This window comes from Ochotona princeps, chromosome 17 (genome assembly GCF_030435755.1).
Source record: "Ochotona princeps isolate mOchPri1 chromosome 17, mOchPri1.hap1, whole genome shotgun sequence".
Classification (NCBI taxonomy): domain Eukaryota; kingdom Metazoa; phylum Chordata; class Mammalia; order Lagomorpha; family Ochotonidae; genus Ochotona; species Ochotona princeps.
The window spans coordinates 12,727,344-12,745,793 of record NC_080848.1 but is presented as its reverse complement, the minus strand read 5'-3'; the positions used below and the strand labels follow the sequence as shown (position 1 = coordinate 12,745,793).

The window sequence follows — 18,450 nt, the reverse complement described above, 5'->3', positions numbered from 1 at the left end:
GTGCACCTGCTTGGGCAGAGTTCCTCTCTGGCTCACCCTGTCCCCAGCCCAGGAAGCTGTGAAGTGGAGTGGACCTGCACACTTGCTGAAGGCTTCTCAATTACAAGAGTTGTTGAGGTGTGCCTCCAGGTAGCCCCTGCTGTGGACATGCATGCCTCTGTAGGCCTTTACTCTCCTGTGTTTTCTTTCTCTAGTTATTCCAACTTTTTGGCTGGGTGATGCTGCAGCTCACACTGGGATTCATGCAGCTACTCCTAATTCAAACTCTGCTGCCCAGGCATCCAGCATATCCCTGTTGGGTGGTTCTGATACCTTTCAGGGGTCTAGGGCACAAATCCTATGGGTGTGGGCTAACTATGTACTGGATCTGACCTGTGAAGCCCTCCCTTAACTGGTTCGGTACCCAGTGGCTCCCTCCCCATTGACTCGCTCTCAAATGGCGAGATCAGGGTGAGTGATTGATTGGGGGCCCATGGGCTTTTGCAGTAGTGCCTCCCTTCACTAGTGTTTTGTCCTATGGCTTTTAAAATTTTTTTTTTTTTTGTCTCCCACTGTTTCTTTGGGAAGGCTCCCACCTTGAGTCTTCCTGCTCCCATTCCCTTTGTGCTGGCTCCAAATTTGCTAGGATTTTGTGTGTTGGCTGGGATGCCTTCTCATAGTTCCCCTGAGCTCACCTGCCTCTTGGGCTGCTGGCTGCACTTCAGGCATTTGCAGTAGTTTTCCTGTCTGAATGGCTCCAGATTCTCTCTGGTGGCCTCCAGGGAGATTCACTCATCCCACCTGGTGATTTTTCTCCTCCAGCTCTTTGTTCCACCTAGCTCTCTCTGTGCTCTCACACCTGCCTACCCTGATTGACCAGCTGGTCTTCTCCCCGAAATCCAAATTTTTTAAAGATTGGATAGTCATATTTGCAGATAGAAGGAAAAGAAGAGAGAAAGATCTTCCACCTGCTGGTTCACTCCCCAAGTGGCCACAAGGGCCAGAGCTGAGTCTATTTGAAGCCAGGAGCTTCTTCTGGGTCTCCCACATGGGTGCAGGGTCCCAAGGCTTTGGGCTTCCCTCTGCTGCTTTCCCAGGCCACAAGCAAAGAGCTAGAAGCAGCCAATATGGGAACCAGTGCCCATGTGGGATCCTGGCACATGCAGGACAAGCAGTTCAGCCACTAGGCTATTGCATTGGACCCTAAAATCTAATTTTTTAACAGCATTTGTTGAAGAGACTGTACTTTCTCCATGGAGTGATTCTAGTTCCATTGTCAAGATTAGTTGGTTGTAGACACATGGATTGATTTCTGAGGACTGCGTTTATTATGACCTGTGCAGCATGAACATGAAATGTTGGAGAGGTAGGCAGAGAATAATTAAGAAAACAAGAAATGAGACACACATGACAAAAATTGTAGAAGCGGTCAACCAGAAGAAAGCCCCCCTTCTCTAAGAATGGAAGGTCAACCCAGAAGACTCCCCACTGCAGCCTTTATTTGACTACCTGGAGAGCCTACTTCAGGAATTGATATGGCACACATTTTAATAACCATGCCCATATTCATGTTAACCAGCTAATGCTTGATGATCGGGAAACAGCAGCATGACTCATGTACAGAGTCAGTATCTGACTGTCTTCCAGCATATTCTTAAAGCGCATCATTCTAAGGCCTTTTATCATCACCTGTCTGCAGACCTCAGCCCACAGGCCTCAACTTTGGTCTCGGACTTTTGCCCTCCAGTATACCATTGCCAGAAAGTTTTGACCTTGGTCTCCAGTGTCAACAGTCTGTAAATCTGAGATTACAGACACAGTTCAACTTTTCTTTATCAAGTCATGTTGGTTTTTTTGAAAACTGCCTGCAAACACTGTTTCATTTGTCAACATGACTATTTTTATGCCAATCTCAAGCTGTTTTCATGTAACAGTCCTGTATTATGTGTTCAGAACTAAGTATGGCAATGTCTAGAGCTTTATTTTTATTTTTTAAGCTGCCTTTAGCTATTTGTGTCTGTTGTGATTTCATTTGAATTGTAGGGTCATTTTTTTTTTCAGGAAATAAATGTTTCTTTTAGGCTGATCATAAAAGGTTTCTATTAAGATCTATTATTCAGACCTTGACCTGGGAATTCAGACAATGGTAGAAAACTATTAAAAGTTGCTGCCGCTATAGGTGATGATGGGCCTGATGTCATTGGAGATCAGCAAGACCAGCAGCTGGGAGGAAAAACTTGGATCCGAAATGGATGAGAATAATGAAAAAATTTAATTCCCCAATGACAATCTGGAATACCTCTCTGTATCTCCTCATTTTCAACCCCTATGGCAGAGGTGACCCACAAAAGCAAATTACGTCTTTGTCATGAAGCTGTATGTGTGACCCAGGACTCAGAGAATACAAAGGAGGAGATCTGATAGAGCTGCTGTAAGTTTGTCTGCCCCCAAGCCAACTGAGATGAACCAGTAAACAGGAAATGACATCACGAGGCAGCTGTGAGGTACCTGGTATCCTGCACCAACTTTCAAGTGCAGCAATTGCTGTTTCACTTCTACTTTCAAAGCCTCATGACAAATTCTTCCACAAAACATTGCAGGAAAGGGGTTTTGCATTAACTGAGTTGATGCAGCTGAAATCACCATAGCAATGAATACTACTACTGCTAATATCACTTATATAACATTTTGCATGATGCAATATTTTCTATTCTTACTTTTTCTAAGGAGGGAAAATTCACGTACACAACCTAGACAGTACTCTAGAAAAATTGGGAATTGAGCTCACAGAAGAGGAACTTGCACAGCTGTCAGAAGGCCTCCAAGTTGATGGTAAGCTCTGTAACTATCTTCAGGCCATCTTTTTATTATCAGATAATGTTTCAAAGGCAGATTTAATTGGAGAAAGATATAAATGGTTGAAACAAATGGAGGAGAGTCCATAAATAAATCTAGGCTATTCATTATGATTAAACTACACTCAGCATCAAATTACTGAGTGTACTATCAGGACTGCAAAAAATATATATTGCTAAGAAAGTAAATTATTGGGTTATGAAAAACTATATAGAAACCAGCAGCCCCATTCTTCTGTACACACCTCTATCTATTGAAATCTTAACTCTGAAATAAATTCAATTTCTTATAATAGGGCATAAGACCCTCAGGTCCATCTGCCTCTTTAAAATAATGTATTTTTCTCCTTTTCTGCACTTTTACTCCTCACATCGTGTTTTTCTACTTGAAGTCCCACACATATAGCATTATGCTCTTAGACTTTTTCACCCTGTCCTCCTGTGAAATTTCTTTCATCCCTCTACATATCAGCTCCTACCAATCCACAACAAGAAGGCAACAAGAAGCCTTAACACACACCAGGCCAGGGCAATGGTCCTGGCCTCAGCTATGAGTAGTATCCCTGATCAACTCCAGTGATGTCTTCAACTATGGTTAATAATGATTTCAAAACCCTGTGGAGAATACATTTTTCCCAACTCAGATTCTAGTATCTGAGACCTCAGTATTAAAGAAGATAGCACTAATTTCTTAAGATCATGGAATTTAATAAATGCAGATAAGATTAAATTATAAGCATGTAACTTTTCCAAAAATATGTCTTAACTTTCTCTAATATTATGACATTATATTCACTGAGCTTTTTCTTATAGTTAATGGAAAGACAGATCTAAAAGAAGTAATGGATAGAGTTAAAGCTATTACAGGTAAGCCAGAAACTATAAATATAAGATGTTTAATATTTATATTTATCATTATATTCATTCTATATAGGATTTGCACCAATTAGTAGCATTTTACCTAATTTGTAGTGTGTTTTTCATTTATGCATTTTGTTCTTTTCTTTTTAAAACAGCCAAAATTACTAAAAATAATAGGTGAAGCTTTGGTAAAAACAAAAACAAAAACAAAAAGCAGTAACTTAAAAGGAGAAAATAAGATTAGAGGTTTGGCAGATCGGTTGCTTGGGATTTGAGTCCTGGCTGTTTCTGGCTCCAGCATCCTGCTAACCCTAGGAAGCAGCAAGTGATAACAAGAGGGTGTCCTTTCCACACACGGGGGAGACCCAGGTTGAGGCTTTGGCCTTGCTCAGCCCTTGCTGTTGCAGGCATTTGGGAAGTAAGATAACAGACGGGATCTTTTGCACTCCCTCTTCTTCCCTTCCCTTCCTCTGCCTCCTCCCTCCTCTGCTTCACTTGGCTTCTGTTTCTCTTTCTGCTTTTTCGAAACAGAGATGAGATTAACAGATCTACATTAAGTGATACAACTATTTAAATAAATTATTCACAGTGTTATAATTCAATAGAGACATGTCTGGATTTCATTGAATGCAGAATTGCCTTGCCGCTGTCATCATGAGTGTGTCTTCTTTTATTAGCACTTAGAGACCAAAATATTTTTCTTTAGCCGTCATAGTCATTACACTTGTAGAAATTTCATTTTCCTCTATTCTTCATGCATCACTTACGCGTACTACACAGCCCTAGATTGTTTTTCCAAATTTAGAAGCATTAGAAGCCTTACATTCATATGTGTAGTTATATAAATATTTTACGGGAGGGGAGATTGATGCCAAAAATGTGAAAACTATTCTGGAAAACATGGGAATAGAGTTTACTGATGAAGAACAATTGAAACTGGCAAAAAGTCTGCCCTTCAATGGTAAGCATTTCAAATGCTGATGTTCTTAATCTTCTAAACTATTTTTGAAAACTTCTAAAACTATCTTTAATTCTCTAATTCCACCTCTAAATATTTTCCATGTTTACTCCTGAAGGAATTTCCATAAATGCAGTTTAACATTTAATTTTGGAATAAGCATCTCCACCAGGTTGAATTATGTCATCAGAAGGAAAATATCTATAGGGTTAGTCAAATTGTGTGTGTGTGTGTGAGAGAGAGAGATTTGGAAAAGAGAAAGTGATGATATTAAAATAGAAAGACATTAAAAGTAAAAAGTATAATTAGACACAAATGTCTTGTGCATGTTGTGGGATGCTTTCTGTGCTAAATATTTTTAGTAGCTTCACTGGATTATAATATTTTCTTAGCTTTCACTCAGACTTTATCTTAATGGGAGAAAATGCCACAGAAAATAAAGAAAATATTTGTTTTTCTCAAACAATTTTAATATCCATGCCATTTATCTATAATCTGAATTTTACCTTTGTTTTCATAGATGATAACAAAGTCTTTAAGAACAGGTTTCTAGAGGTTGTCAAGTCTCTTAAACGTAAGTGAGAAACATGAAAATACAAATAGTGTTGAAACTTTCATATTATATTTGAATTTGTATTAACATTGAATTTATAGGTGGTTATATCTCATAAAGTATAAATTTATAATTATACATATATAACAAACTTACAGTTTTTGAAGAGCCTAATCTATACTTTATCTATATTCCTATGTTTTATATTAGAATAAAAGCCTCATACTCATGATTTTCTAAACTTTACAGAAAGAGGAACAAGAAACTTCAAGTTTTCATAGCAAAAAGTTAAAGAAATAATTAGCAGTGATTCAGAGAATTGAATCAGCAGTAGATAAAAATTGAGCATCAAGTTCAGTGATCAAGTTCAAACCTACATATTGTTCAGAAATAAACAGTGTTTGCCTCCAAAATTAGTTTCCTGAATGTATGTTGAATATCATTTAAAACTTTGTTTTGTGTGCAAGCCAATCCTTAAGACAGGTCTCAAGGAAAATGGGTTTAAGTCCAACTTCATAGCTGACTTTTTCTGGACTTAAAATATATATTTTTTATACTGTTGACAGTTAATTGGTCTTTTCACTCTAAAATATTCTGAACCTGAGGTTTGTAGAATTTGATAAATCCTTGAATAGGCATTGGCAGGTAATAACCTTCCTGAAATAGCATACAAATTATGTTTTTGCTTGACGAATTCATAATGGGTGCAGATATTAAAAACTTTTATAGTCATTTAGTATTATTTGTTATTTTCTGTAGGTGGGAAGATAAACGCCAAAAATGTTAACTCCATCCTGAACAATCTAGGAATTAAGCTGTCGGATAAGGAGATTAAAGATCTGACTCAAAGCATACAAGTTGGGGGTGAGCATTTTTCAGATCCATGCCTCCTCGTCCCCTTTGTGCTACTTTAAGAATTTCATAGGCTGAGTAATTTAGAAAGAATAGAATCCTGTACCAAAAAGACAAATACCATATGTTTGGCCTGATTTGTGATGGCGAATATATAGAATGCCAAAAAGGTAGTGTTTCTGAGCAAAACTGCCATTTGGAGATTTATTGTTTTAACCCTTGCCTATGCCCTTAGGAACAGCAGCTTTACTGCTTACTACCTGTCGACGTCTTTATTTGGTGGAGAGTTACGTTTGCATTTATAAACTTTATAACATTGTAAAAATTCAGAAAAAGTATGGAAGCCAGGAGGAGGATGGTTGGGAGTGAGGGAGGAAGGGAAGATAGGATGAAAAGTATCAATATGCTCTTTTTTTTTTAACATTTCACATTTTTAATAGAAAAACAGCCTTCATGACAGTTAAATATATAAGATGAATTTAATTCTTAACAAGAGATAGTAGGAATACCTGAATTCTAGTGATAAGTGCATTGAAATAATCTTATGACATACAGCAATTTTAGGGAAAATATTAATGCCAGACTGTTAAAGTGCATAAAAGCAAATCTATTTTTTAGAGTTTGTACCAGAAGAATATTTAAAATATAGTTACTACTTTGATACATCAAGGCAGAAAACAGCCTTAATTTTAATATAGTCTGCCTCTAAGTATGTATCTCATAGCTTGTCTCAAAAGTTTAAAGTTATAAGCAATTTTCTCTATTGATAGCTTTATGTGTAGTTTCAAACTGGCTAATTTTCTCAATATGCTCTTAAAATTGCATTATGAGATGCATCAGATTTGTTCCTCTATATACATAAAATATTTAAATGAATAAAGTGATTCAAATCTTGCAAGAGAAACAGATGTTTTCTCAAAATCATTTCTTCTTACTAGCATGAATAAGTTTGAGGTCTAATAGGCCAGAAATTTCATCATTGCCAATGTTTTCCTTTTTTCAAGATTTGTTTTTAATTGAGCAACAAATCAAATGTATTTATCATGCATAATATGTTATTTTGAAATGTGTGTGTGTGTGTGTGTGTGTGTGTGTTGTAGAATGAGTAAATACTCCCAGTAAACATCTTATGAATTCAGATGTTTTTAATGTTGAGAACAGTTAACATCTACTTTCTTGGCAAATTTTTGAGAATACGTTGTTATTTAGTCATGATATACAACAGATCTCTTCAACTATTTCCTGTCTAACTGAAATGTTATAGCCTATATCTTACTGCTTCTCAACCCTGCCTCCAACCTCTAGTAACTCATGTGTTGGGGGTCCCTCTAGTGGGGACCGGGATTCAAGGTGTGACCGTGCCGAGAAGAAATCTGGAACACAGGGGAGGCAAAGGCGAGATGAACCAGTGCACACTTTATTGAATTTTTCTGGGGCAACTTATACTAATTTTTTGCAAGGCAAACAGGTTGGCAAAAGTTACGAGTTAATCAAATAATAACATACAAGCTGCTTCTAATGATACATTACAAGAGATTAGGTGAACAATCACCTGGCTCAGAGTGGCCTTATGAGCAAATGTGAGTTAAAAGGAATCAACGCCACTAGACAAACAAATCTAACTAGAAAAGGAATCTAACAGAACTTTGCTTATACTCAGATAAGTTCAGGCCACAATCACTAAAGGAAGAAGTGGTAGTGAAGATGCCTCCCACCTCCCCAGACACACTTTGCCAGCAAGGTGACCCACAATCTCAGCAGGAAGTTTGCTTCCTGCAAAATTCTCAGTCTGCCAGGAAGACTTAAGATTCGGGTTCTTGGACATTTGGTGGTCTGGATTTTTAGGGGGCAGTCCTTCAAACACCCATTGTCCTCTCCACTTGTGTAAGTTAAACTTTTTTAACAGCGATTCATAAACTGCAGCATCAGCATTTCTGCACCAGGTTTATATCACAGCATAATACCCTCCAGCTTCACCCGCGTGTTGCAAATGATTCCCTTCCTTTGTGAGGTCAAATGATATGCAACTGTGTGCATGCATAACATCCTCTTTATTCATCTGTTGATGGAAACTTAGGTTGATTCCATGCCTTGACTATTGTGAATAATGCTGCAATAAGCATAGAAATGTATAGATCACTTCAACATGTTTCATTTCATTTCATTTGGAAATGCACAGTAGGGATAGCCAGGTAACACTGGATTCTTCTTTTGAATTTTTGAAGCACCTTCACACTGGTAGCCTTAATAGTTGTGAAATGAACCAGTACCCAAAAGACAAATACTAAGTTTCTGTTTCAGAGCTGATTCTAACAGAGCAGGTGAGGTGGCAAAGGCAGGGGTTCTCCCCGCATTCCTCCACAGCCAGCCTGCGATTCTGTGTCCACAGTGTTCCAACCATTCCCCTGCTATGCACCAACTCTCTCCCTGAGTGTACTTGTGTAATCATTGTTTTGGTGCTATGGGAGTAGAATGAGTGACAAGTCGCAGGCATGTGTAGTCAGTCATCTTACTGCTGTTACTCTAGAATTTTCTTCTTTTTCATACACCTTAAAATAGGAGAGACTGAGTAAAGTTAATAACCTGTTCTATGAATCAGCTCTTTTCTTCACCGTAAAACTGCTCAAAAGCTACTTAAATAGGGAGGGGTTTTTATTCAGCTCACAATTTGGAGGTTCACAGTTCATATCAAGTGGCTTCATTCATCCGGAATGTGATGAGGGTGTTTGATGGCAGAAACAGCAGGAAACAGAGGAGCATGCTCATTTTCAAACCACCTTAACTTCAGTATAGGAGGCTCCAATTTTAACAACCTAATCACTTCCTCAGACTCTACTTCAGACATCGAAATTGTATTAATTTCCATCCTTAATCCTCTAACAAGAATTAGAGGATAAAGTCTTTAATATGTGGATCCTTAGAGAGCACCTAAAATATCTGCAACTTAACGCCTAGAAAGTGTGTCCAACAAATGTCTGTCAAGTACATAATTATGATGATGCCTAGCATGTGGAATATATAGCTTTTAGCCATTCCTGTGATTTTCTAAAAAGTTTGAGAGTCTTTCTTACACTTCAATATGATCCTAATCTTCTCCTTTAGTTGATAAGAAAATTCCTCTAGAAACACTGATGGAAAAAATCAAAGATTTTACAGGTAAGTAAAAATTATAAAATTAGGATTCTAACTACCTACATTAACTTTTATTTTTCCTTTATATTTCCTTGAATTTATGTTCAGGTTATTTTTCCGTATTAACGAGTCAACTGTTCACCTCTAATATTCCATATATAATAAAATAAAATGATGTACATTTTGGAATGAAATTACAAGACTATTTCTTGCTTTCAAATCCTACAATATTGGTTTTATGCCAATAATGTAATTAACACTGATAGTATTTTAAAACTATAATATATAAAAACAGAAAATCAGGGTGAAAGTTAAAATGACTAAGGTAATATATTTATTGCAGTCTCATATCATTTTTATTTCAAAATTAAAAATGCTTTTTGAAGAAAAATTATGTAGATGCCTAATTTTTAATTGGCTCATCAGATTTTTACTCTGGAAATTATTTTTCAATAGGATTAGGAAAAACGTTTATATTATCAAATCATTTTGACCTAACATATTCATTGACTCTATTGCTGAAAACATTTTTATTTTTACTTCAATATGAAAACTGAGATGTGTCATTTATCATAATTTTTTAGACATAATTACTTTTATATGAAACAATGATGTGTGCCCAATCTCTTATTTTCTAAGGTGATTCTGGTGACATAAAAAGTTTTCTGGGAAACCTCAATATTGAGCTCACAGATAAAGAGCTAGAGAAACTTCAGGGAACATTGCCAGTTGATGGTGAGCCATACTAGTGTCTGGGGGTGTTACTGGAGAGTCTGAATGTCTGTGGATCAATGTGAAAATCTTAGTTTCTTCTAAACCATAGTAAATAATTTTTAAATGAAACATATGCTATAAATAAAAAAATCACCAATGTAATGTAGAGTTTATTTTACCAAAGTAACCTTTCAGGTTTAAGTTAACCATCTAGGTTGATATTTTACCATTACCGCTTAGAATATTAGTTGGCTAATATTATCCAAAAGAAGAAAAGAGAGACAGAAAAGAAATAATAGAAGAAATTGAAAATAATAGACATCAGAATTTTTTTAACAAAGAAACTGTTCTTCAGTATAGTAAGCTTAAAGGAAAGGATACATTTATCATGTTGCTTATGCTTTGTCTTAATGTGAAGGATTGTAAGTTTAGATATTTTAATACCTTTATTAGAATATGATTCATATTTCATAAAATTAACTCAATTGAAGTTTATAATTCAGTGGGTTTTGTTATATTGACAGAATTGTACATCCATCAAAACATTAATTTTAGAATACCTCTGCCAATCCAGGAAGAAACACAATCTGTGCTTACTTTGGCAGCACATATACTAAAAGAAACACGGTATCTTTTGGCAGTCAGCCCTCAATCCCTCCTTCTCATTCAGCCCTGATCAGCCAATTGATACTTTCTGTCTCCATCTATTTGCCTAGTTTTAATTGTTCCTATAAATAAAATCATATTTTGTTCTTTTTTAGTATCTCTTTGACATACCACAGTGTTTTAAATATTTATCTATGCCATATTTTGTATCAGAACTTCATTCTTGTATTGTTTGATAATCTTTTACTGTTTGTTTTGCTGTTGATAACTTTCTGAAGTTCTCTGTTATTCCTAGATATTAGTTCCCATCACCTATGTAGTGTGCAAAAGTATTCTCCATTCTCTCTGTTGCTCCTTCACTCTGTTTCTCATTTCCTTTGCTGTGTAGAAGCTCCTTAGTTTGGTGGAGTCCCATTTGTTCATTTTGGCTTTGCTACTGTGCTTCTGGTTACTCTTCTAAAGGTCTTCTCCATTGACCAGTGCCTATCTCTTATAGCATGCTTCCTATGTTTTCCTCTAATAGTTTGATGGATTCTGAGGGTAGATTTAGATCCTTGATCCATGTAGAGCTGATTTTTGTATCAGGTGGCAAGTGTGAGTCTTGCTTCTTACTTCTGTAGGCTGCTATCCAATTGTCCTCACAGCACTTATTGAAGAGACCGGGCTCTTTCCCTGGATTATTTTCTGTTCCCTTGTCCAAGATTAGATGGTTGTATATGTGTGGGCTCCTGTCTGGGGTTCTGATCCATTCCACTGATCTTCTGTTTCTGTCCTAACACCAGGCTGTTTTGATTACTACTATACTATACTATGTCTTCAGGTCTAGAATTGTGATTTCTCCTAAACTTTATTTTTATTCTTCATGATAGTTTTGGCTACTTGTGGTCTCTTGAGTTGCCAGATAAATTTTCCTGTCATCTTCTAGTTCTGAGAAGAATGCTGTTAGGTTTTTTATTTGGATCACATTGAATCTGTATATGATTTTCAGTAATATGGATATTTTGATGATGTTGATTCTGCTGATCCATGAATGTGGTAAATTTTTCCATCTTTTAATGACTTCTATTCCTTTATTTAATAGTTTGTAATTTTCATCACAGAGGTGTCCTACCTCTTTGTTAGATTTATTCCAAAGTGTTCAAGATTCTTCTCTGCCATTTTAAAGTGGACTATATTTACAAGGTCTTTCTCAGCCATGCAGTTATTTGTATATGCTAGGATCACAGATTTATATTAATTAATTTTAAATCATGCTACCCTGCAAAACTCTCCTATGAGTTCAAATAATCTCTTGGTTGAGTCCTTTGGTTCTCCTATGTATAGAATAATGTCATCTGCAAACAGTGATAATTCTAATTCCTCATTTCCAATGTGAATTCCTTTCATTTCTTTCCCCTGCCTATTAGCTCTAGTGAGGATTTCCAATGTATTTTAGCACTATTCAGTGAAAATACTAAATGATGTTAACACCCTTGTCAAAAAATGTGAGTCTCTGAGTTGATTTCTGGACTCTGATCCATGAACATAGAATGTGTCCTCATTTATTTAGGTCTTTTTAATTTCTCACTATAGTATTTTGCAATTTTTAATTTTTTAGTGTAAGTTTTTCATTTTTTGTTAAGCTTATTTTAAGCACTTTTTTCTTTTAGATGCTATTTTAAATGAAGTTGTTTTCTTAGTTGCAGTTCTATTTGTTAATTGCTTCTATATAACAGTAAGTTTATTTTTATCATTGGGAAGAATACTCTAAATGTTCTGAGTTTTTAATTACCAGTTCAAACTATTTTTTTGAGTTTCATAGTAATTTTATCATTATATGAATTTTGATTTTTCTTATAGATGCTGGACAGTTATATCTTAATAGGTTGCTGCAGAGTGTGAAGTCTCTGAATGGTAAGTAAGGAACAAATTATAAAGCGTATTGTCCAACTTGTCCAAATTATATATCACTCAATATTGCAGGTTGGCCTTTTATGATTCATTTAACATAAGTGTATTTTATCTGCTATTACAATATACTCTTTAAATTTTTAATTATTTATTTATATTTAAAAAGCAGAGAGACACCAAGGGGAAAGTGGACAGGGAGCAAAAAGAAAGGAATTCACTTCTCCTGATTCATTCTTGAAATGCCTGTGATGTCTGGATTCTGTCAGGTTGAAATCAGGAGCCATGAGCTCACTCTAGGTCTTCCACTTTGAATGGCAGAAATCCAACAGTTTGATTCTTCAGCTCTGTCCCCAAGAGTGTGTGTTAACAAGAAGCCAGAATTTGGAGAAAAAAAAAATCTGTATTTAAATCCATGCATTCCCAAATGGATGCATGTCTTATAACCACTATGCTAAATACCCACCCCACACTTTGCATGAAGAATAAAAAATCATGATCAAGAACAAAAAAAAAATGTGACTGTTATTAGTGAGCACTGATCAACTTTGCGGATAATGTATCAAGTTAGGAATTTTTGTTCAAAGGAATTAAGTTGGTATCTACAGTTCTACTTGTTCAAGCACCTTTAATATTTACTCATGTAGACTCATTAGTAGGACTTGTTTAAGAGAAACACATTCTAAATCTAACTCATATTGACTTTCTGTTTGAGCATTCAAATGGAAAACTATAATTGGAGTTTCAGTCTTATTGAAATTTGATTACATAAGGGTATATTTCATCTCTCATCAATTTTATTTTTAAAATGAATAGTATTTAAAGTTAATAGTAAATATATTATTTTCTTATGTTGCAATTATATGTCTACTTGTACAGTATTACTTTACTGTCTATTTCTTCAGAAGGGAAAATTAAGAAAAATAACCACCGTTCTAGTTTGGAAAACTTGGGAATCAAGCTCACAGAAGAGGAATTTATAGAACTGTCAGAAAATCTACATGCTGATGGTAAGCAGTTAAGATATGTTTAAACCCTTTTATCCTTATTTTCTGTATGAGATTGTTTTTAAAATCTCTGTCTTAAATCTGCATTTGAAAGCCTGGAAGACAGCCCAATATGAAAATTAGATAATTAATCTAAAATCAACATCATATTTTCCTATGAATCTAAGAATTATTAGAGGCTACCAGAATCACAAGTAATTAATACTAAATTAATAAGTAAGCAAAACAGGAAAAAATGTGCTTACATATTATTTTTTTCCCCTGTCCATTTCAAACGAGCTAGCACCAAGCTCGTTAAATGTTAGGGTTAGAGAAGAGAGAGAGAGAGAGAGGTTTAATTCAGGGAAAGGGTTTCATAAGTCAGGAAGAGAATCTAACAGATGGCCCAGGACCACTTCCACATGGTGGGATGACCACATGAGGGAAATGGTCACGCAGGGTGTACAGCACTGGTCTTTTTCACATCTTAGGCACGGGGGATGGGAGAAGGAAGCCGCTCCTCAGTTTGCACAGTAAGACAAGGTTAGGGGGATTTGGCATTCCAGACATTCCTGGTGGGAGTGTCAACTTGACTTTGGTGGAGTGGTAGAGTCAAGTCTGCTCTGACCAACCTAACATTAAATAATGATCTAATTGTCTGGACCACATCCAGGTCTACCAAATGGGTGGCAGGTACCTGAACACTTGGGCATCTTCTGCTGCTTTGCCAGGCATATTAGCAGAGAAATGAATCAGAAGTAGAACAGTCAGGATTCTATCCAGTGTTTATTAGGGATGTTGCTATTGCAGGGGAGTTTAACGCCGCAATGCCTGTCCCAATCCCCAGAATTACCAACACAATAGATATGAATAATAGAATTTGTACTTCTAAATAAGTTTTCAAGTGGTGTCAAAGTACTATAACTTGGGCCTGGCGGCATGGCCTAGCGGCTAGTCCTCGCCTTGAATGCCCCGGGATCCCACATGGGCACCAGTTCTAATCCCGGCTGCTCCGCTTCCCATCCAGCTCCCTGCTTGTGACCTGAGAAAGCAGTCAAGGATGGCCCAAAGCCTTGGGTTCCTGCACCCGCGTGGGAGACCTGGAAGAAGTTCCTGGCTCCTGGCTTTGGATCAGCACAACTCCGGCCGTTACGGTCACTTGGAAAAAGAATCATTGGACAGAAGATCTTCCTCTCTGTCTCTCCTCCTTTCTATATATCTGACTTTGCGATAAAAATAAATCTTAAAAAAAAGTGTCATCAGCTTGCACATAGACTTGCTGTAATTAACTTCTCTAACATAAGCTAAACGTTTTTTTGAGAGAAAATTGTCACAATTTTAGGAGGTATCATTATAATTCTGTCCTTTTCTACTATCTTTATGGAGTATCACAACATTTTCTTTGACCTGCACTGAAGCCTTTCTTAAAGCTGCCAGAAAGTTGACAAAAGATTTGGTGTTTTGTTGGCTATTTGCCCTGATGTGCTTAATCTCCAGGCTATTTGAGGGGACTTCAAACATTTGTGCAAAGCATGTGTGTTATGAAAAAATTACCCATATATTTCGAGAATGTTTTGTGCCAAAATGAACTTATCTTCTAATTCTATTTCAGTGATTTTTTTTTTTTGGCTTTTTGAAAAAAAAGACCTATTTATTTTATTTGAAAGCCAGAGTTAGAGAGAGAGAGAGAGAGAGAGAGAGAGAGAGAGAGAGATTTGATCTTATGATTCAATCCCAGATGACCCTAACAGGCAGTTCTGAGCCAGGCCAAAGCCAAGAACGCAGAGCTCCACCCAGATCCCCCAAGTGAGCACAGGGCCCCAAGCGCCTAGCTTGTCCTCCATTGCTTTCTGAGGCACATTAATAGGGAACTGGGTCAGAACTGAAACATCAGGCGCTCAAATAGTATGAGATGTCAGCATTGCAGGCAGTCCCTTAATACACTGTGCCACAACACTAACCCTCCATGAACTTTTATAAGAACCCTCGTATTAACTGACAAAAACAAAATGTAACCCCAGCTGTAGGAAACTGCCTAAGTTGCATTGTACCTAGGCAAGTGTTACATTGCTAGGGGAAAAAGCAGCTAATAGTTGGTACGGGAAAAAAAAAAAGTTGGTGGGGTATCCTGTGTCTGGTTAAATTTGTGTTAGCTATGCCAGTGTATCAGCATAGTTGTCTATTTTTTGTTCAAAGATATGTTGGGGGTGGATGCTGGCATGCCAGTAGACAGGTTTTGGAGACCCTCAAGCCAGTGTGCGTCAGGCCTGGGTAGGCACTGCCCCAGGCCGGCACAAAACACTGCCATAGGACCAGGCTTAGGGATCTGCATGCCCACAGGCATGGGGGGACTGTGGATTGCTCAGGGCTATGTGGGAGGAAAAATCACTGAGGAAGAATGGGACAGGTGAGCAGTGCCTTTTGGGGTTGGGACAGGCCAGACCAGGCCAAAACATCTGATGGCAGAGACCAAGAGCCGGGAGGGGTCAGAGCAACCACCAGCATGCACAGGATCCATGGCTGGGAGCGGGCATGTTCAGGGAGCGAAGGAGATGCCCCAGCATAGATTGTCCCAGATTCTCAAAAGTTGTGTGTGTTTCTAAAATACATATATAGTTACTTTTTTTAGCCACTAAATTTCCCTCACAGGCCTCTGTCTTTCTGATTAGGTAACGTTCACATCAAAAACCTGGAAACAGTTCTAGACAACATGGGGATGAAGCTCACTGAACAGGAAGTTGAAGATCTGACAAAACACCTGCCAGTCAGGGGTAAGTGTGCAAGCTACCATTGTATTTTATGTTGAGGGAACTTTTTATGAAGATGGCAAGGTGGATGAAGCAGTGACATTGGCAAAGAAGATGAGAATGGAATAATCCAGACACAGGGGGAATTGACAGTAGAAGAACCTTCCAATTGTGGGAATAAGAAGGCTGGCTGTAAGGACATAGCCACTTTTTAATTCCTTCTCATTATCAAGTACAAGAATTGCCGTGTTATGGGATAGAAAGTCAAATTCAGATTTTTGAAATAACTTTATTTTCAAAACTTGCCATTTCTTTTCCTCTGCTTCAGATTAGCATATTCTGAGTTAATATTCATGTAATGACTATTTTAAATGTTCTCAGCAAATAAGCTTCACATCCTGTTTTTGTTACAGGTGATAATAAAGTGGCTCTAAAAACTTTGCAGAATGAAGTGAAAGCTTTTACTGGTAAGAATTTGTTACAAATGATTTACAACAAATCATGGTTTACACTAAAATTTAGAATTGTATTTTTCTAAACTACTACTAATAAATTTTTTAAATTGACTTTGATTAAATATTTACATGTACTGAACATCAGATTAATCTAACATTTTCTAGATTTTACCTGTAAAACAAAAGGACTATTTCTTGATAACTAATCTTAAATTCTTTAATACCTTTTTTCAAAAAAATATTTCACTATTATTTATAGACTGAAAAACTAAATGAAAATGGTAAAAACTATGTTGAGTAATTAAAATAAAATAATAAATCTATATATAGATAATTTTATAATTTCACTAAATACAGGAAAATATATAATATTTTAAGTGTATTTTGTTGTACTAAGTATTCTTGTCTCTGATCAGATTTTCTTCTGTTCTGGTGTTAGTATTAGGAATTTATTTTATTTATAAATATTAAGGTATAAATTTATTTTCAAGTTATTATTTGATGATTTTATTGATAAACTTCATGTCATCTTTCTTCGACATTCTTGTATTAGAGAAAAGACTATAGCCACACAAGCATATTTTAGATAATTTGAAGTAAATAATTACTTAATATTTTACTCATTATTCTCTTTTTAAAGGAGAAAAGATAGATTCTGGTGACATACAAAATTTTCTAAAAAATATGGGGATCAAGCTTACAGATAAGGAGCAAAAGCAACTGCTGACATCTCTGCCCACGGATGGTAAGCCTCACACGCCTTCCAGGGAATTCGACATCATGAGTGTGCATGAGCAGTTCTCAGTCTTTTAGTTTCATCTTAACAATGTCATAAGTTAGTAAACATTTCTAGGTTTAAAATGAATTCCTTCATTACCTCTTGAAATACAGTTTGTTGGGTATCACTATGCTGCCATGTAGTTGTGCAGGTAATTAATAATACTCAGAATGTGCAAAGAAAGTGCAAAGAAAGAATTTAGAAAGAAAACCGAGTGACAATATGACAAAAACAAGACAGAAACTTCTAACTTATTTTGTAGTTTTGCAACATGGTAGCCTGTGAGGCAGCCACCTGTGACATCCGCATCCTGTACTGAAGCACTGCTCTACTTGTGAAGTGGGTGCCTGGGGAAGGGTGAGAGATGGCTCAAGCTCCGGGGACCCTGCCACCCACAGAGAAGACCTGAATACAGTTCCAGGCTCTTGGCTTTGGCCTGGCCCTAAACTGACCATTTCAGTCATTTGAGGAGTGAGCCAGCAAAGAAAATCTTTCTCTCTCTCTCTGGCACTCTACCTTTCAAATAAATAAAATAATTCTTTTTGAAAAAATACAAAAGAATTGATAGGTTCATCCCTATACAAAATGGGCTCCATTTTTAAATATCAACATTGTGAGGCTATAAAACAAGAGTAAATCATCACAATAAGATGCTGGACTCTATGTTTGGTATATGCTTGCAATGGGGGAATCTCAACTGAACTTGAACTGTGGTTATGCAACAAGGTGGAGGAATCCACCATGGTGGGAGGGTTTGGGGAGGGGTGGGGAGAACCCAAGTATCTATGTAACTGTGTCACATAATACAATGTAATTAATGAATTTAAAATAAAATTAAAAAAAAAAAGAGTAAATCATCAATATGTGCCTTTTTGTGATAATGTACTTTTTTATGTTATGGTGAATTTGTATCAGTTTCCCAGAGATCTGAGTTCTGACTTTGCTTACAGCTAATGGAAAGATATTTCGAAACAGGTTGCTGAAAGAAGTGAAGAATAACAAAAGTGAGTAAGAGACACAGTAAAAGACCAATGAGATGTTCTCAGGTGTCAAATACAATATCTTACTCCTTGTAGCACATCTGTGT

General features: G+C 36.6%; 2 protein-coding genes across 2 annotated transcripts in view; both read left to right on the top strand.

Annotated features, from left to right (window-relative positions):
* The window catches only part of EFCAB13 (EF-hand calcium binding domain 13), a 126,666-nt gene extending 122,414 nt beyond the window's left edge, over positions 1–4,252 (top strand). The window contains exons 54-56 of the mRNA XM_058675798.1: positions 2,707–2,811; positions 3,648–3,701; positions 4,227–4,252. Of these exons, the coding sequence (XP_058531781.1) occupies positions 2,707–2,811; positions 3,648–3,701; positions 4,227–4,252 (185 nt within the window). The remainder of the gene's footprint in view (positions 1–2,706; positions 2,812–3,647; positions 3,702–4,226) is intronic.
* A 212-nt stretch (positions 4,253–4,464) lies between these two features.
* LOC131482350 (uncharacterized) overlaps positions 4,465–18,450 on the top strand; it is an 85,603-nt gene continuing 71,617 nt past the window's right edge. Inside the window, exons 1-11 of the mRNA XM_058675797.1 lie at positions 4,465–4,656; positions 5,174–5,227; positions 5,966–6,070; positions 9,161–9,214; positions 9,830–9,925; positions 12,350–12,403; positions 13,303–13,407; positions 16,053–16,154; positions 16,544–16,597; positions 17,226–17,330; positions 18,314–18,367. Coding sequence (XP_058531780.1) covers positions 4,596–4,656; positions 5,174–5,227; positions 5,966–6,070; positions 9,161–9,214; positions 9,830–9,925; positions 12,350–12,403; positions 13,303–13,407; positions 16,053–16,154; positions 16,544–16,597; positions 17,226–17,330; positions 18,314–18,367 — 844 coding nt within the window. The 5' untranslated portion in view covers positions 4,465–4,595. The remainder of the gene's footprint in view (positions 4,657–5,173; positions 5,228–5,965; positions 6,071–9,160; positions 9,215–9,829; positions 9,926–12,349; positions 12,404–13,302; positions 13,408–16,052; positions 16,155–16,543; positions 16,598–17,225; positions 17,331–18,313; positions 18,368–18,450) is intronic.